Raw genomic sequence first — 17,248 nt, forward strand, 5'->3', positions numbered from 1 at the left:
CCACGCAGGGATGCAAAGGCAGATGGGGTGGGAAGAAGCCCCAAGATTTCCCAGGGAGTGGATTGAGTAGCTGGGTTGTACTGGATGCAAAGGATCAGGGAGAGTAAAGGTAAGCCTCGGAGCCCCAGAAAGAGGCTGTCCGCCCCAGAAACAGGCTGGCGTGTTTTCCAGGACCAGGGAAGTAGAGGGAGGTGAGGGCGGGGCCAGGACCAGAAGCTGTGCTCCTGGTGCCCAAGAAAGGCACTGAGTTGGTTTGGGTGAGAAGTGTCAGGAAGCAGTATTGGTTCCCCAGGTGTCTGGGGCCCCAAGACTAGGAATGGCACAGGGCTCAAACTAGGAGTACAGAACGGCGAGGGGGGGGGGAATGGAAGGGGGAATGTGGCTTAGGTATTCCCGGGGCGGAGAGCTGCGCTATAGACTTACCCCAAGAGGCCTGAGGATAGTAGTGCCCAGTTTTATATAATACTTGTACAGATACATATTCTATTAAATACTGTTTCATTGGACTTAAAAATCAATAAACACTGTACTCAGAAAATGTTCATACTTTTAGATATTCTCCAAGATGTACCAATTAGTGCAAAATTACTTAACTGATAGCTTTTCCAAGGTTTTAGTAACCTAGAAATAATTTTAATAGTTGCTGTTGACAGGATCATATATGTTCCTATGTCCCTGTTTCTCTCTGACATCATTTACTCTTTTCTAAGTAGTTTGATGTCAAACACCAGAATTTCAGGGCTGTTATGATAAAAGACTTTAAAGATTGATTTTTAAAATTTTTTTATTTATTATTTTTATTTTATGTGTATGCATGTATTGCCTGCATGAGGGTAAGTGCACCCATGTTGTGCAATGCCCGCGGAGGACAGAAGAGGTCATCAGATCCTCTGGAACTGGAATTACGGACAGTTGTTAGCTGCCATGTGGGTGCTGGGATTCAAACCCAGGTCTTCTGAAAGAACAACCAGTGTTCTTAACCATTGAGCCATATCTCCAGCCCCTGATTTTTTTTTTAATTGTCCACTCTTAAGGTGACTGTAAGAGAGAAGTTAATTCTTGAAGTTCCTTTTGTCTTCTGTATTTATTGTGCTAGGTAGACTCTAGGATCTTGTGGCTACTGGGCAGGCTCTTTACAACTAAACTACAGCTCAACCCATTCTTCAATAACAGCTTACTTGGTTGTTTTAGAAGTAAAATAGTAAAATAAAATCTGTTAAATGAATGTATAGTGGTTCTTAACATAAACAAGGTTTCTAAAATGCCCAATATTAAAAATTTTAAAAAAGACTCTGTGTGTGTGTGTGTGTGTGTGTGTGCGCGCGCGCATGCGTGCGCGCGCACTTGCGTTTGGGTACACTTGTTTGTACAATAGTAGGTTATATTTATTAGACCTCATTTGCATGAGATGCTTAGTTTTGCAAAGCATTGATGTTTAGCAAAACAACTTAAGCGTTAAACCTAGGATTTTTGAGCTCTGTTCATTTGTTAATTCACAAGATGTCTACTTAAAAATATTATACTAGATCTTTAGAAAATCTGAATAAATGTTGTACAAAATAATTCAAACTTCACTATAAGCATTCTTAGAATTTTTTGCAAGTTTCTATATAATATGTATTTGATAGCTGTTGCATCTAGAAAAAGAAACAGAACAGTTTTCAAGTCATGTACATGAATTTAATAACTTGCAGTGTGCAGGTGGATTATCTTAAATTCTTTTCACAGTGTCACCATTTATCACATCCATTTAAACAAGTCATATCTGCTTTTACAACTTATTTCATTGCCTGTGGTTTTAGTCTGTATTCAACCTTAATTTCTGTAGATTTATGATTTGTAGTTTAAAGCATTTTACATGGCATTTAGATTTGAAAGAAATGCTGTTCTTTGCTGCCCTCCTGTGGGTTATGTAGCACCTGCAGTTAAGAACCCTTGCTTTTTCTTTTCCTCTGAACTGCTAGGATTATGTTTGTTTTTTAGATAGACTTACAAACCAGGTTTGGGGGAAGATTCAATATGCAGTTAGGTCACATCCATGTATTTTCATTAAATTTCCTGCCTCAGCCCTCTGCATGCTGAGTCTATAGGAACACACCACCAGACCCAGCCCTCTTTGGGATTTTTGCCCTGCATATAATTTTTTCCTTTTGAGGAATGAACCTACTCATCCTTGCCTAAACTCTTGCCACAACTACCCATCCAGTCAGTATAGATTATTAACCTCAGACATCGAGTGCTAAAATGCTGACCTAGCATGCACAAGCCCTGGGGTCAGTCCCCACCATGAAAAAGTGGGAGAAACAGTGAGTCCTAGCCAAGTAATAGCTAAGAAAAATGAAGTTAATAAAGATGAAATATGATAGTGGATATTCATAGAATCTATTGGTTTTTCTCCCCGCTTGGGATTGAATGCAGGCCCTCACATGTGCAGGACAAGTGTTTCACAGCTGAGTTGTTTCCCCTGCAGTGACAGTGAATGTAATCTTTTTAAAGTTTTCATTTATTTATTTATTGCTTACTTATTATTGTGTGTGTGCATGATGCTGCAGGGGAGACAGGAGGAGGAGCATGCACGTAGAGTTCAGAGGGCAACTTTATGGAGTTATTTCTTTCCTTCCATCTTTATGTGTGTCCTGGGTATCAAGCTCAGGTTGCCAAGGTTCCAAGGCAAGCATCTTGACCCACTGAACCATTTCACTGACCTGTGATTATTTTTATTTTTATTTTTATTTTTGAGACACGGTCTTATCATGTAGCCCTGGCTGGCCTGGAGCTTGCTGTGTAGATCAGACTGGCCTCAAACTTACAGAGATTTGTCTGCTTCTGCCTCCCAAGTGCTGGTATTAAAGGTGTGTGCCACTATGACAAGATTGTGAATATAATCTTTTTAAGCAACAAAATAGTATTTGATTTCTTTAATCCAAAGAACTTGGATATAGTTTATTCATTCAACTAATGCTGTATGCTAGCCAACAAATATTCTTGGAACAAGAAAACAAAAAAAGCTCTGGGTCTTTTATGGAGCTATATTCTAGTACTAGGGAGTAGAGAGCCTATAAGCATAATTATTTAGTCTATTGTAAGAGAACTGCTCTAGGAAAACATCACGGGAGTGTCATGGGCATCGAGGGACACCCCATTGAGGAAGTGACATTTTAGCAAAGACTTAAAGGAGGCTCTGAGCCAGGCAGATGTGCAGCATTAGAGCATTTCAGACAGAGATTAGTCATCACAAAGGCTTAGGCAAAGAATAGCTAGGGAGTAAACAGGTGTGGTTGCAGTAGCAATGGGGGAAGGGTGAGAACTGGGTTTAATATCTGGGAGGTTGTTTTGATAATGGGGGCTGTTATTCTGAAAGAAAGTATCATTTGGAAGGTTTTGAGCAGAGGAGTGAAATGATCTAATTCCCTTTTAACAGGATTCCTTTGGCTTATAGCCTGTGGGGGTATGTGGGCAGAGGCAAGAAGACCACTTAGGGTCTATTGCAGAAGTGTCCACTAGAGGGCCTGGGGAGATGGTTCAGTGGGTAAAGTGCCTGTTCCATAAGCATGAGGACTTGAGTTTGGATCCCTAACACCCATGTAAAAGCTAGGCATGATGGTGCACATCTGTAGTCCTCATAAAGAAGGTAGGGGATGAAACTGGATTGGGGGCAGAGATGAGGGGGTCCCCAGGGGCTCACTGGCCAGCCAGCCCAGTAATCAGTGAGCACTGGGTTTAGTGAGAGATCCTGTCTCAAAAAATAAGGTGGAGAATGACAGAGGAAGACACCCCATATTGACCTCCCCTCCACATGCACAGGCACAGGTGAGCACACCCATACATACACACAGAAGTACCCATGAAGATGATGGTGATTTGATCAGGGGCATGGAAGGGAAGAAAGTGAGAAGTGATTATGTTTAGGCTATAACAAGACATTTCTAGAAGGGTATGGAGAATGAAAGATAAAGAGGTCAAGGAAGTCAGTTGGAACCTGAAAAGTTGGACAAATTGTCTAATTTAATGGGCTAATAAAGAATGAGGAATGAGCAAGGTCAAGAAGGAAAACAATTTGGTTTTAGAGAGGTTACGCTTGAGTTGCCTCTTGAATGAGTAGGTGGTGCAAATGAATATCACAATGATCACTGAAGAGGCCTAGGCTAGAAATAATAATTGCCAGGAAGTACCTGAGTAACTAATATAAAATGGAGATTGAGTCACTGATTCATGATTAGGGCATTTGGACCTACACTTTGAGGCTGGGAAGGTCGAGAACTGTAATGAAGTAGGCAGGGAAGTAGTAGAAAGACCACATGTGTGTTTACCTCAGGAGCCAGGTGAAACGTTTAAAAGAGCAATCAAGAGCATCATTATTGTTAAGCCAGAATACATCCTGGGAGGTTGAGTTGAGTAAAAGCAGAATAAATCCTGGATTTAGTAACATGGAGGTTGTTGGTAGACTTCTGAAAACCTTGCTTGATATGGGGTTTGAAGAGGTGAGAAAATGGAGGTGGCAAACTATAGTGGGGTACAGACAGGCAGGATACAGTGGGAGGGCACTGTGGGATTGAGGGAGTTTGTCTTGTTTTGAGGTTCTAAAAGCATTTCATTGTATTTACCCATGAAAGATCTAATGAAAAGGGAGAAATGAAAGATGCAGAAAAGAGTTCATTGTAAAAACAAAGTTTTTGAGAAGAGGGGAGAGGTGTGGTAGGCAAGTTTAAAACACAGGTATGCTGGAAGATTTGGGGATAGGACTGTGTTGGCTGTGTCTGAGCAAAATAAGAGGTGAGTTGCCAGAGGAGAATGAAAATGGGCTGAGGATGACAGGGATTTAGTGAAAGAGGAGGGAATGAAGATAGCTGTTTAGAATGTGAATTGACTAGAGAGGTTTCAAACTTTGGTAAGTAGATAGATATAAATGTCACTAATCAAAAAAGGAAGCACAGAGGACGAATCATCTCTACATTGATGCTGTGCTGAAATAAAGAGTTAGTTCATTGATGGACATGTTCATTGTTGGTGCCTCAAGTTCCCTGAGAATGTGCAGGCTGGGACTGGAGAGATGACTCAGCAGCTAAGAGCACTGGCTGCTCTTGCAGAGAACCAGAGTTCAATTCCCAGCACCCACATGGTAGCTACCAACCGTAACTCCAGTTCCAGGGGATCCGACGCCCTCTTCTGGCTTCTGCGGGCATTGTACACACATGGTATACTTACATGCATGTAGGCAAACATTTATATACATAAAAAATTCAAAAGTTTTTAAAGAATTTTTAGGGTGTTTTCAGAAATATCAGCATTTAAAGAGCAGAGAAAATGAAGGTAAGAAAATAGAAGAATTGGATAACAATTCTAGCTGGGTGCTAGAGGTCAGAGTGACAGTTTAAGAAGGAAAGAGAGGTTGATAGTACTGTGTCCTGTATCAGTACCCACAGCATGACCCAGATCAAGTCTCACCAGGACTATGTAGACTTCTAGGTGTTACTTATGATTTATTTTAATGGGCATCAGTGTCATGACTAACACACCAGTCCTATGATATATTTAAAAAAATGGTACAAGTATCTTTTATCCAAAATGCTTAATACCAGAAGTGTTTTAGGATTATTTTGGGCTTAGAAATATCTACGTTTAGTGAGATCTTAGAAATGAGGCCGAAGTCTAAGTGTTACAATCTTTTATGTGTTATATGTGCCTTACACACATAGCCTGAAGACGACTTTCTATATTTGGAGTGCACCATGCTTTGGACCTGTCACTTGAGTCCAGCTGTGGGACTTTCTGCTTGTGACATATCAGTGCTGCAAAAGTTTGGGATTTTCAGTTAAGGATGCTTGACCTGTGCTAATTTTTCCCTCTCAACATAAATTAGCATGTGGTTAAACTATGAATCCATTAGAGAAAAAAACTATGTAAGTAATGATACTGTATTATGGGGAAATTAGACAGTAGTTCATGAGAAAAATTGGGTTTAACAGTTTAGAAAGTCATTTGTGGCTTCATTTTATGCAAAACATTTCTATAAAATGAGGAAGTACATTCACTAAAACAATATGAATAAATTTTAGGATAATGGAAGTGTTCGAGTGAGTTCTATAATTGAATTACTTTTATAGCTATTGGCTTAATTTCTGAAATATAGCTCATGTTTTATCCTGCCAGTAAGTAACTAAAATAACTTCCAGGTAAAAGGAAACAATACCAGAAATCATTCTTTGGGAAACATTATGAATCATAGGACACAAATACAAAAACCTTAGTTAAAATTCACCTGTTAGAAACATGAAGCAATCACGCTTGAATATAGTAGAAAAACTTGATAGGTGATTGAAGACATGCATGCATATGAGGAAGATATTCTAAGCCCAAGCATGTACTATCAGCCGAGTGAGTGCTTTCCTTGTTTCTCCAGGGCGGTTGGAGCTGAAACACTGCAGACGTGGCTTCAGTACTTAAAGAGAACTGAGACCAACCTGTCACGTAAACACGGAAGCACTTCTTGAAAGCAGCCAGGATGGGGACCATGGCAGCTTTACAGTTGTCTATAGAATACAGAATGACAGAGCTGAACACAAAGTGTGCAAATCATCTGTGCCAGTGTGAGGGTTGCTGTCTCCCAGCTCTAGAAGGAAGTCGTTAATGGTTTGAGGACTAGTAAATTGAGTTTAAATCACAGTTCTTTTCTATTCTATGTGTATTATAGGGACATCTGGCAGGGGTTGCTAATAGGAAAGTTATATTTAGACATCTTTGTTTGTGTGCATCAGGAATTAGGTGATTTCCCAAATTCGCATCACAAAGGACAGAGTGACTCTACAGAGCAACAACAGCAAAACCTCGGATGGACAGGGTCAGCAGGGCAGCTTCCCAGCTCCCAGTAACTACTGAACAAGGGTCCTTCGGCTTGGGTACTTCTGTCTAATGATAGATTCAGAGGAACTGGCCTCTACACTTGTTTGTCAGACAAGTGTGCTAGATTTTGACTTATTTTAAATCTTCAGATTTCATTCATTCATTCTACATGTTTCTGGAGACAGCCAAGTTTCTGTGATGTTAAACTTTACATGAGTCTTCCCCTCTCGGAAAGATTACTGGCAGAATGCACACAACACACGTGTGCAGGATCCATTCATCACTGATCGAGGGCTCTTTCTCATTTTTTAAGTGTCTGAGAAGATGCTTTGTGTTAGGAGACAGCTTAAATAATTTCCCAGTTTGGAGGCTTCTTTGAAAAACAATGAGCACCAAGTATTTAAACCTAGATTTGATTGATTAATGGTGCCTCAGGAACTCCATGGCCTGATACAAATAGGAACCTCTTAGGAAAAAAAACATGAGATTTTCAAATACAAATGACCCAGGGATATCTCCTATAGATGTATGCATGTGTTCCTGCTAATTTGGGTGTTTGTCCCCATTTTTCTTTCATTGTTAGTACTGATTACTAGTGGTTGAGTTTATTTCATACTAAACAGGTGTTTTTTGAATAGGAAAATCTCAATCTGTTATTTTCCTCATCCACCAAAGTTTATTCAGTTATGATGCCCGACTTTCAGGAGACATAGGAATCACATTTCACAGCTACCGAGAGCTCAGTTTCGCTTTGTTTTTTCATTTAGTTGTTTTTAGAAGGCAGACCTGGACTAGGGGATGTAGCTTCTTTGGTAGTAGAGGGCTTATCTAGCCTGCACAAAGCTTTGAGTTCAATCCTAGCATGGCATACGTGGGGCATACTGGCACATGACTGTAATCCCAGAACTTAAGAGGTAGAAGCAGGAGGATCAGAGGTTCAAGGTTATCCTTAGCACTGCATAGTGAATTCAGTGCCAGCCTGGGCTACATGAGACCCTATTTCAAGATACATAATCTACATGTAAATAAAAAACAGATTTGATATTCAATATAGGCTTTCCTCAAAGCAGTTTAAACCTCTGCAGCTGTCAGGCATTGTTTAATAATCCAGTCAAATCCAAAACATCCAAAGTGATGATACAGAAAGTGATAAGCACAACAGACCAGGAGAAAAGAATGGAGGCTGGTGGTAACTGGTATGGTATGGGCATGTGTTCTGATTCTTGATGTTTTGCAATGATGTGAACACAGCTAGAGAAAACCTGAATACATCAAAAAGTAATGCACCTCACCTCTCCTAGTCAGTAGCCAATGGACATAAGGTCCTGCAGACCCAGTGAGGATGTGCAAAGTGGGCTCTGAAATGAGTGCCTTTGACATGATCACATAAAGCGAAAGGAAATGGTGAAATACTATAATTTATTTTTCTATGCTTTTCACTTGAGTTTGTGCACTGGCTGTCAGTGCCTGAGTGTAGGGAGATGTGCTTAAATCCAGAGGCCTCTGCTCTTACACACCTGCAAGTAGGATCCTTAGACAGGGAAGTAGGAGACTAACAGTCTGTGGTAGAAGGACTTGAGTGGGTTTTAAAATTTTAGTGGAGCAAGCAAGATGGCTCAGTGGGTAAAGGTGCTTTCCCCCAAGTCTGATGAATTGAATTGGAGCCCCAGAACCCTTATGGTGGAAGGAGAGAACTGACTCCCAAGAATTATCCTGTGACCTCCACCTGTGTTCTGTGGGGTGTGTGTGTGTATGTGTGTCCTGATTTCCTGGTTTCATGTGTTTGCACGTGTTTCTGCAGCTCGTACTTATAATCTTGCATCTCCATTCCCAAGTACCAACCTATCCACTTTGAAGGCCCACTCACCATGTGACTGACCTGGTCCCCTAATTATAAATGATGTAGTCAGTCACTTTAACAGGACTCTAACATTCTTGAAAGCAAGAACTAATGGGTTTTTTTCGCCTTCATATGAGCCCAGCATACCCTCTGCTCCTTTCCTATGCTTGGCACAGAGTTAACTTCAGTGTAAAAGTAGCTGCATTTCAGAATGCCTGTGTAGTAGCAGTGGTAACAAATAATGAGTTGTTTGCATCTACTGTTTACACAGAGTGCTATGTAGGCACCCCACTCTTGCATGTGTGATGTAGAACTTTTAAAGACTGTAGCTTCCACCAAGGAAGCAATACAGAAAAGGGTCTTGTCTTGCTAGGTCTCTCCCAACCCCAGTCTCCATTATTTTTAATAAAAGTTACAATGTCCCTTTTTACTCTTACTCAAAATTAATATCTGTGAGTAAAGCAGTAATCCTGAAGAATAGAGAAAATTTCTGTAAGCTGAACTGTACCAGATGCTTAAATTAAAAGCAGGAGTGGCAGTGACAGTTAACATTTTTTCCATGTAGTTTCTACATGGAAACTACTCTCATAGTAAGCTTTTTGGTAAACTTCGGATGACCGAGTTTTACTGTTTGGAGATGTCTGATGACCAGGTTCTACTCTTGAGAGATGGCATCTGATGACTCACTTTGCTAGAGGAAGTTACACCCCCAAGAACCTGGATTTCATCATTGAAGTCGCTACTATCAGCTGACAGTCACAGTTCTGTCTCCACTGGCACTGACTTCATGTTCCAATGTCATCATTTATGGAAAGGATACGTGGCAGGATCCAAAGGCCAGATTGATAGGCAGGTCTCCTCTTTCGCCTCTATGAGGAGGCAAGGGAATACAGGTCTTCAGAGGTCAGTTCAGCCCCAAATGGACAAAGCAGATTCCGATACTCCCTCCTCAGGATGTGTAGTATAAGGGAAACACACACACACACACACACACACGTTGAGGGTCATGTGCTTTGCTCGCTGCTTTATTTTTTTTCTTTCTTCCCTACTCTCTTCTGACTCATTCACCTCACCAGGAGGGAATCCCAGTGTAAGCCTATAATTGCCAATTTTAAGTGTCAAATATAGTCTCTTTATCTCTGACACTGCACTTTTTAAAAATATTTTATTATTTTATGTGTATGAGTGTATTGCCTGCATGTATGTGAGTGCACCCGTGTCATGCAATGCCACGGAGGTCAGAAGAGGGTTTCGGATTCCTCTGGAACCGGAGTTAAGGACAGTCCGTAGCTGCTATGTGGGTGCTGGGAATCCAAGAGCAAGAGCAATCAGTGCTTTTAACTGCTGAGCCAACTCTCCAGCCCCGACACTGCACTTTTAAAGCCAATCAGTCTATAACCATTACTTGGAAGTCTCCTGCAAAGACTTTCATTGAGCAATAATTGCTGAATAAGAACAGATCTAAGGAGCCCTTCCTGCTGATGAAATCATTTCTTCTGTCTTCCCCAAGTAGAAGACAACACAGGGCAAAGGAGGTGTCCTACCTGTATTCCTTAACAACTGAGCAGTCTCCCAAATTCAAGGAGTTCTGTGTTATTTTAGAAGTGGTTTCGTCAGTATTTTTTCAAGAATCTCCTTACTGAAGGACAGGAGACTCAATGAAATCTTTTCATTTCAAATAAAGAAACGACATAAATAGATCATTGATTTGCCCAAGTTCATATGCTAAGGTTTTCACTAAGGCAGAATTTTATTTTTATTTTTTATTTTATGTGTATAAGTGCATTGCTTGCATGTATGTAAGTGCACCCGTGTCATGCAATGTCCTTGGAGGTCAGAAGAAGGCATCAGATCCCCTGGAATTGGAGTTACAGACAGTTGTTAGCTGGACTAAGACAGAATTTGATTTCATAGTATGGAATGTTCCTCTTAGTTAACAAAAGAGGGGTGGAGCCTACTGGAGTGTCACCTGTCACCATCCCTGGAGGTATAAATCAAAAAAGGTTCTGTTGCCAGTGAGGGTTCTTTCTTCCTCTAACAGCTTGCTTGTTCACTGTGCGTGATGCTAAAGCCCCATAGGCCGCCCTAATAAAAATGTCCCAATAATTTTAAAGTCCCTTTGTATAAGAATGGTGAGCCACTGAAAGGTATGTTTTTGTTCTATGGTAATTTATTTTGTTGCTTTTTCTAAAAAGTTTACCAGAGAAATGTTACAACTTAAAAAGAAACATTTACAAGGTATTTCTGTTGCCTGTTTGCAAAACAAAACTCAGTTTTATAATTGTACAATTTTGAGTAGAAAGGTGAAGGAGAAAGAAATATTATCAGTTAAAAGGATAATGGTATCTGTATTCTCCACTCAAGGACCTTATATTGACCTAGCAGAATGTTTCCTGGAAGGTAGCGTATGTGAAAGCCAGAAGAAAAGAGACTGCGCGTTCTGTAGGCTGCTAGAGCAAGGCAGTGGGCAGACCTTTGTAGTGTTCTACTGTTGACAGAGCCTGTTTTTCTATCATCAGTTTTGCCTTCGAATTCAAATTCTAAGTCGTGCTGGTGATCAGTTTAATTATTATGTCTTAGAAATCATTAATAACATGTATCTTGGGATTATTACTCCTTGTATTTGAGAAGAAAAAGTATCTTAGCAGGAGCAAGATTTGGATGAAGCACTGAAGCTCAGAACAAGTTGAGGAGAGTGCTGTTGAGCTGCACAGAACTAAGCACAGCGTCAGTTCACACAGTGTCTGTAGTCAGTGTTCATGTTGCAGGGCAGTGTGCTCACACTATTGCAGTGTCCTTCAGAGACAAAGCTGACTGTGAGGCTAATTTCTTTTGGCCTGGTTAGTATTTGGGTGGGAGGCTAATTTCTTTTTATCTTGTTTGGGTGGGGGTTTTTTTGTTTTGTTTTGTTTTGTTTTTTTTTTTTTGTCTTTTTGAAACAGGCTCTCCCTATAGCCCCAGCTGTCCTGGAACTCACTATGTAGACCAGGCTGGCCTTGAACTCACAGAGATCCACCTGCCTCTGCCTCCCTAGTGCTGGGATTAAAGGCATGTGCCACCACACCTGGCGGGAGGCTAATTTCTTAAAACAAGTATTTTAGGGCTTAGAAATGTTGGGCAGTTTAATCTGAATTAATTCACATTTTCTAAAAGACTGGGAAAAGGAGCTCTGCATGCCTCTAGCATTCACTATACACAGATGTGCACACAGGTATGCTGATTAATAGCTCTTCTAGTAGCCAGTGGGTCATACTAAGAAATCCTACAATAGTCATAGCCAAAAGACCTTGTTGAAAAAAAAAAAAAAAAAAAAAAAAGTCACACTGGGACAACTTCCTGTTCCATTGTTACTTTTCAAGGAGACAGTAATAGTAGCAGCTTGTTACATGCTAGGCTGTGCTTCAGTCTTCTAACTGACAACAAACTAAGCTACACTATTATTAAACCCAGTTTGCAGATAGGAAACTGATACACAAAGAGATTCAAAGTAACTCCTCCTGGTTTATGAGACTAGGAGGTCCTGAAAACAGAACTGGAGCTCAGGAAACCAGGCTGGGTGCTGAGGCCCTTCTGGCTGTGCTGCCTAGCTAAAGGACCCCCACTGACTTACTGGGGGTGCTACATAGTTACTGGGCTCCTTCAAAATTCTGATGCTTAGTTCTGATGTTCTAGTACTTTATAACTAACCAGCCCCAGAGCATCCTGAAGTACCCAACCAGGATTCTCTTTACCAATTTTAAAAGATTCAGAAGATTTCAGATTTTTTTTTTTTTTTTCAGATAAGGTCTTTCTCTACAGCCCTGGATGTCCTCAAATTCTTAATCCTCATGCCTCAGCCAAGAACTGGGATTCTATGCATGGAACCCCACACCCAGCTAAGATTTATCTTAACATATTAGGAAGTAGAATGCAGTCTTCTAGGCACTTTGTGAACAGAATTAATATGAGAAGAAAAGAGAGTTCCCTAACCTTAGAAATGATGGGAGTTCCTGGGAACTTGATTTACTCTGAAAAATTACCCACAAAATCAGTTTTGGTTTTATCCCTCAGAAGACTTATACTTTGACAAGGAGTATTAAATATCTTTTTTTTTCTGTAATACGCTTGTAAGGTAGGTCAATATTAATAACCCAGTGTGTACAGCAGATACTCCAGGCACATGTCGAAGGTCTCAGAGCAGTTCCAGAACCAGAAGTGCCCTCCACAGAGTCTTGTGCTTAGCTGGAGTTGCCACATAGCCTCAGTTCTAAGAAAGCAAACTGTTAGACTTGAATTAGATGTGGAATGCTTTGTAAGCAAGTCCAGAGCATTATGCACAGAGAAGTGTTTTCCTTTTCACCTGGAACCTAAAACATTTCATTAAAATCATGTAGTTCTTTTAAAAAATTATGTCATGCTTGTCTAAGCTGTATTCCTCATTTTTGCATCAGTACAAAGTAAGGAAGATGCTCTGTTACTCCAAGGTGTCTTTCTCATTCATTCTCTCTCTCTCTCTCTCTCTCTCTCTCTCTCTCTCTCTCTCTCTCTCTCCCCTTCCCTCCCTTCCCTTCCCCTCCCCTCCCCTCTCCTTCCCTCCCCTTTTCTTTCCTCAGTCACTCTGTACAGCCCAGGTTGGCCTCAAACTCAAGATCTTTCTGCCTCAGCCTACCCAGGTCTTTTGAGTGTTACTTTGTGGTGTTAAGCTATTTTTGTATGTGGCCAGGCCTTGTCAGTACTCCAGAGACTTAGCTCTGTCTGAAGTTCCTCACTTCCCCCTTAGGCAGCTGAACATGTAATTTTGAAGTTATGTAGCAACTTTCTATTAACCCAGCTACTTAGGCAAATGATATCTCAAAGCAGTCTGTTTTTAACTATTGGCATAAGAAAGTTAGTATTCATAGTTCTCAGTAGTTAAAGTATTGATTTTCATTGGGCTATTTTTATGCTTCTAAGAAATACCTTAATATAAAATGACTCCTCGTTCTTCCTTCCCTCCCCCTCTTCTGAGGGGGAGTTGGAGGAGAAGACATTCTTCGGCTGCACAGACTTTGGGAAAGTGTCTGGGTTTTGAGGCCATGCAGGGGTACTGATTCTAGCTTTGAGGTCTTTAGCTGATCATATCATACAGATGGCCTCTGAGGCATTTTTTTATATTGCAGACATTTTAAAAGATGAAACATTTTTCCAGTAGGAAGAAGGAAAGAAAGAGAAGAGAGGCAAGGTACAGTGGAAGGTAGCTTCAGAGAATGGGATTGCTCTTGCTTTTGATGTACATCTTACACAGCCTACATCAAGGTGAAAATGACTTAATCAGCATCCTCATTGTTGGTATTTCCTCTCTGCTTTGAATAGTCATGCTTATTTATGTCCCAATTAAGAGTTGTCTCTGAGAAGTATGAGTTCTTCATAGTGAAGTCAGAAGGGTGTGGAGAATGTTGGTTGTCAGTATTCTGGTTTGTTTGTTTCTTAATGTTTGAATGCTTAGTTTCTCTGTCTGTAACTGTTCATACCGCTTGGTGAAAACAGAAGGGAGGCAAATCAGCAAGCTCTGTCCTCCACAGTGGAATCTGGGGAAAGAATGCAACTGCGGTTGCTCATGTTTCTTTCCCACAGACCCTCCATGGACATACATGCATGAGCACACACACAGTCTCCATTGGGTTGTATACCCCATTGCCTCCCAAATACAAGGAAGAATTACTTTACTTTTGCTCCAACACATTATTGTCCCTTGACTGCAATGCTTCCTTCTGACTACAGTGCTTCTCTCCCTTAGGAGGACTTCAACTAGTGAAGATAGGCCTGACTTAATCCCAGACCTACCACTAATCTTAGCCTGACTTTAGGTTACTTATTTTCACTGAGAATCAGCTTCTTCGTGTCTAAGATGAAGATTAATAATACATGGTGTTTTCCTAACGGTTAACTAGGAGGATAAAAACCAAAGCACTCCATAAATTACAAGCTACTTCCTTGTAATCCCCTTTTGTAGGCTTACCCAGTGCTTCAGGATTCAAGCTCTGGCTTCTCAAAGCTTCTCCCTGAAGCACTTACTTGGCACAGCATGCTGCCTTGGTGCTGTCCACTTCGTATCTCCTGTCTTCTGAAGTTGCTTAAGGTCTTGAAAGCTAAAACTCTTGAAACCAAATCCTCAGCTTGTGACATGTTTTTGTTGGATGCGGTAGCCTGCAGTGTGTGAAAGCACAGAACCAGGAAAGGAGACTGGCTCCTTATGTGGTCAAGCTTCAGAGTCCTGGTAAAGGAGAGCCATGATTTGCACACCCTAATCAAAGAATTATCGCTAATAAGAAAGCTGTGGCCTTCCAGTGACTGCGTCTTCCATGACAGTGTACCTAGGACAGAAGGGACGGAAAGACACCCACTGAGTGAGCCAGGCATTAGTGTGGAGTAAATGATTGGCCAAGGAGAGACAGCATAAGCAGGTCATGGCCCCAGCAGTCATGACAGCCCAGTAACCTTTAGCCAGAAAATGACCATTAGGTGGGACTCACTCATATTGGGAGTTGTTCATGTTAAGTAAATCCCTGATAAGATCAAATCCTTTAACTCACTGGCATGACTGTAGTAGAGATCATTCCTACCATATGAGTCAAAAAAGCAGCCAATGGTGCTAGGATATCATTCAAGTGACATTTGGGGCTTAGAAAATCTTTATCCATATGACTAAAACTCGTTTTCTAAAACAGGAATATCCACCTGTGTTACATTACCTTCAAGTGTGGAGCCTGTGCTATTACTCTCCTTTAAGTCCTTGGGTTTTTTTTATGTATAACTTTTTCATGATCTCCCAAGGGACCTTTGGTGTGTTTTATTTTAAGCTCTGATAAAAGAACAGTTGACTATATGTAATTCACCATTCTCAGATATATTCAACTAATACAATTCTCACCTTTGATGATATTTCACAGCCTCTGTGGATGGAACAAGATCTTGGGGCTTGATCTTTGTTGCTGGCTTTTCACCAAAATACTTGATCCTTACAATAGCAAAGCAGCCGAAACTTGAGCTTGAATGCAAAGTCTTGAATCACAAAGTACTCCAATTCACTGATTTCTGTGTGCCCTGTGTTGTCACCTTTTTGCTCTTGGTGTTTGGGGACCTTTCATTATGAGACAACAAAAGAGAGGTGTTTCTAATGTGTCTATCTGTGTCTCTTGTCATTGAGGTCATTGTCATGAGAAAACCCTGGACAACAGCCATGACAAACAGAAATATTTTGACAACCCACAGTCACTGGATGCTGCTGGAGAAGAGCCCTCTGAGCAAGGAGCAGAGGAGGACCCTGTGCTTTCTGTTGAGAACTCAGGGAGGGACTCAGATGCCCTTAGACTGGAAAGTAAGTTGATTTGACCTGAGCTGTGCTTCTGGGGGAAAATCAACTCTCAAGCTTTAGGCTTAAGCTTTTCTCTCCTTTCAAGGATTTGTTTCCTCCGTACAGCAGCCATTCGGCTAGAACCACATGGGTGACCATCAGATGGTGAGGCAGAGCACACTACTGTTTAGTGGTCTTCATACACTTTTCCTCTACCCTAGTCCCTCTTTTGCTAGAACAGACTCCATTTGTACATGTTCCTGTCTTTCTTCTCAATGTTACTATTCTGTTAAGTCGATGACAAAAGATAATTTCTTGGTGGCTTCTGGAGTCACTTGCTTTTGGCCCATCCCATCCTCAGATGATCTTTTTCATTTTCTTTCACTCATTCTTCATTCTGTGTTTATTTGTTGGGTTACCCAGTGTCCTGAGCCTGATCTTGTCCTGCAGTGTCTTGTCTTGTGCTGCAGATACCTAGAATTCAGCTGTCAGATACCTATGAATGCAGCTGAACCAACTGGTCTCCATAACCCAGGTCATGTTTAGTAGGTTCCTCATTTTGATGTGCCTCGGGTATTTTAAATTTAACCTGTCTGAAGTTGAATTGACTTTATTTTTGCCCCATTTTGTAAAATGTTCAATTCTCATGTTCCTAGTGTCTGTTAATACATCACAATTCACCCAGGCAGACACCACTTTATCTCCTCAATATAAGACCTACTGAATTTCCCATTTCTTCATCTGCCCCCTTTGGTACTGCCTGAGTTCAGGCTGTCTTCACTTCTGCCTTTGATTCTGAATGTTTTCCTAACTATAGCCTTTTTACAATATAGAGAAATACACTTGCGGGGTAGGGATAACAAACTTAGTGGATGCAAATTTTTAAAAGCAGAAATGGGAGCTGGAGAGTTGGCTTAGGTGTTAAGAGCACTGACTGCTCTTGCAGAAGACCCAGGTTTGATTCCCAGCACCTACATAGCAACTAACAACCATCTGAAACTCCAGTTCTAAGGGATCTGACACCCTCTTCTGACCTCCACAGGCATTGCAGGGCACAGGTCCATCTACATACAGGCAATACACCCATAAACATAACGTAAAAATAATAAGTAAGCCGGGCGTGGTGGTGCACACCTGTAGTCCCAGCACTTGGGAGGCAGAGGCAGGAGGATCTCTATGAGTTCAAGGCCAGCCTGGTCTACATAGTGAGTTCCAGGACAGCTGGGGCTACAGGGAGACCCTGCTTCAAAAAGACA

General features: G+C 41.1%; 1 protein-coding gene across 3 annotated transcripts in view; it reads left to right on the plus strand.

Moving 5' to 3' along the window:
• Positions 1-17,248, plus strand: part of Ttc17 (tetratricopeptide repeat domain 17) — a 144,154-nt gene that overhangs the window by 73,567 nt on the left and 53,339 nt on the right. For 2 of the 3 annotated variants that reach the window (XM_008848928.2, XM_008848929.2), the window contains exon 17: positions 15,846-16,016. The exons of the other annotated variant lie outside the window; for it this stretch is intronic. In XM_008848928.2, the coding sequence (XP_008847150.2) occupies positions 15,846-16,016 (171 nt within the window). The remainder of the gene's footprint in view (positions 1-15,845; positions 16,017-17,248) is intronic. 3 annotated transcript variants of the gene reach the window in all.

This window comes from Nannospalax galili, unplaced genomic scaffold, assembly GCF_000622305.1.
Source record: "Nannospalax galili isolate Female #2095 unplaced genomic scaffold, S.galili_v1.0 scaffold784, whole genome shotgun sequence".
NCBI lineage: Eukaryota > Metazoa > Chordata > Mammalia > Rodentia > Spalacidae > Nannospalax > Nannospalax galili.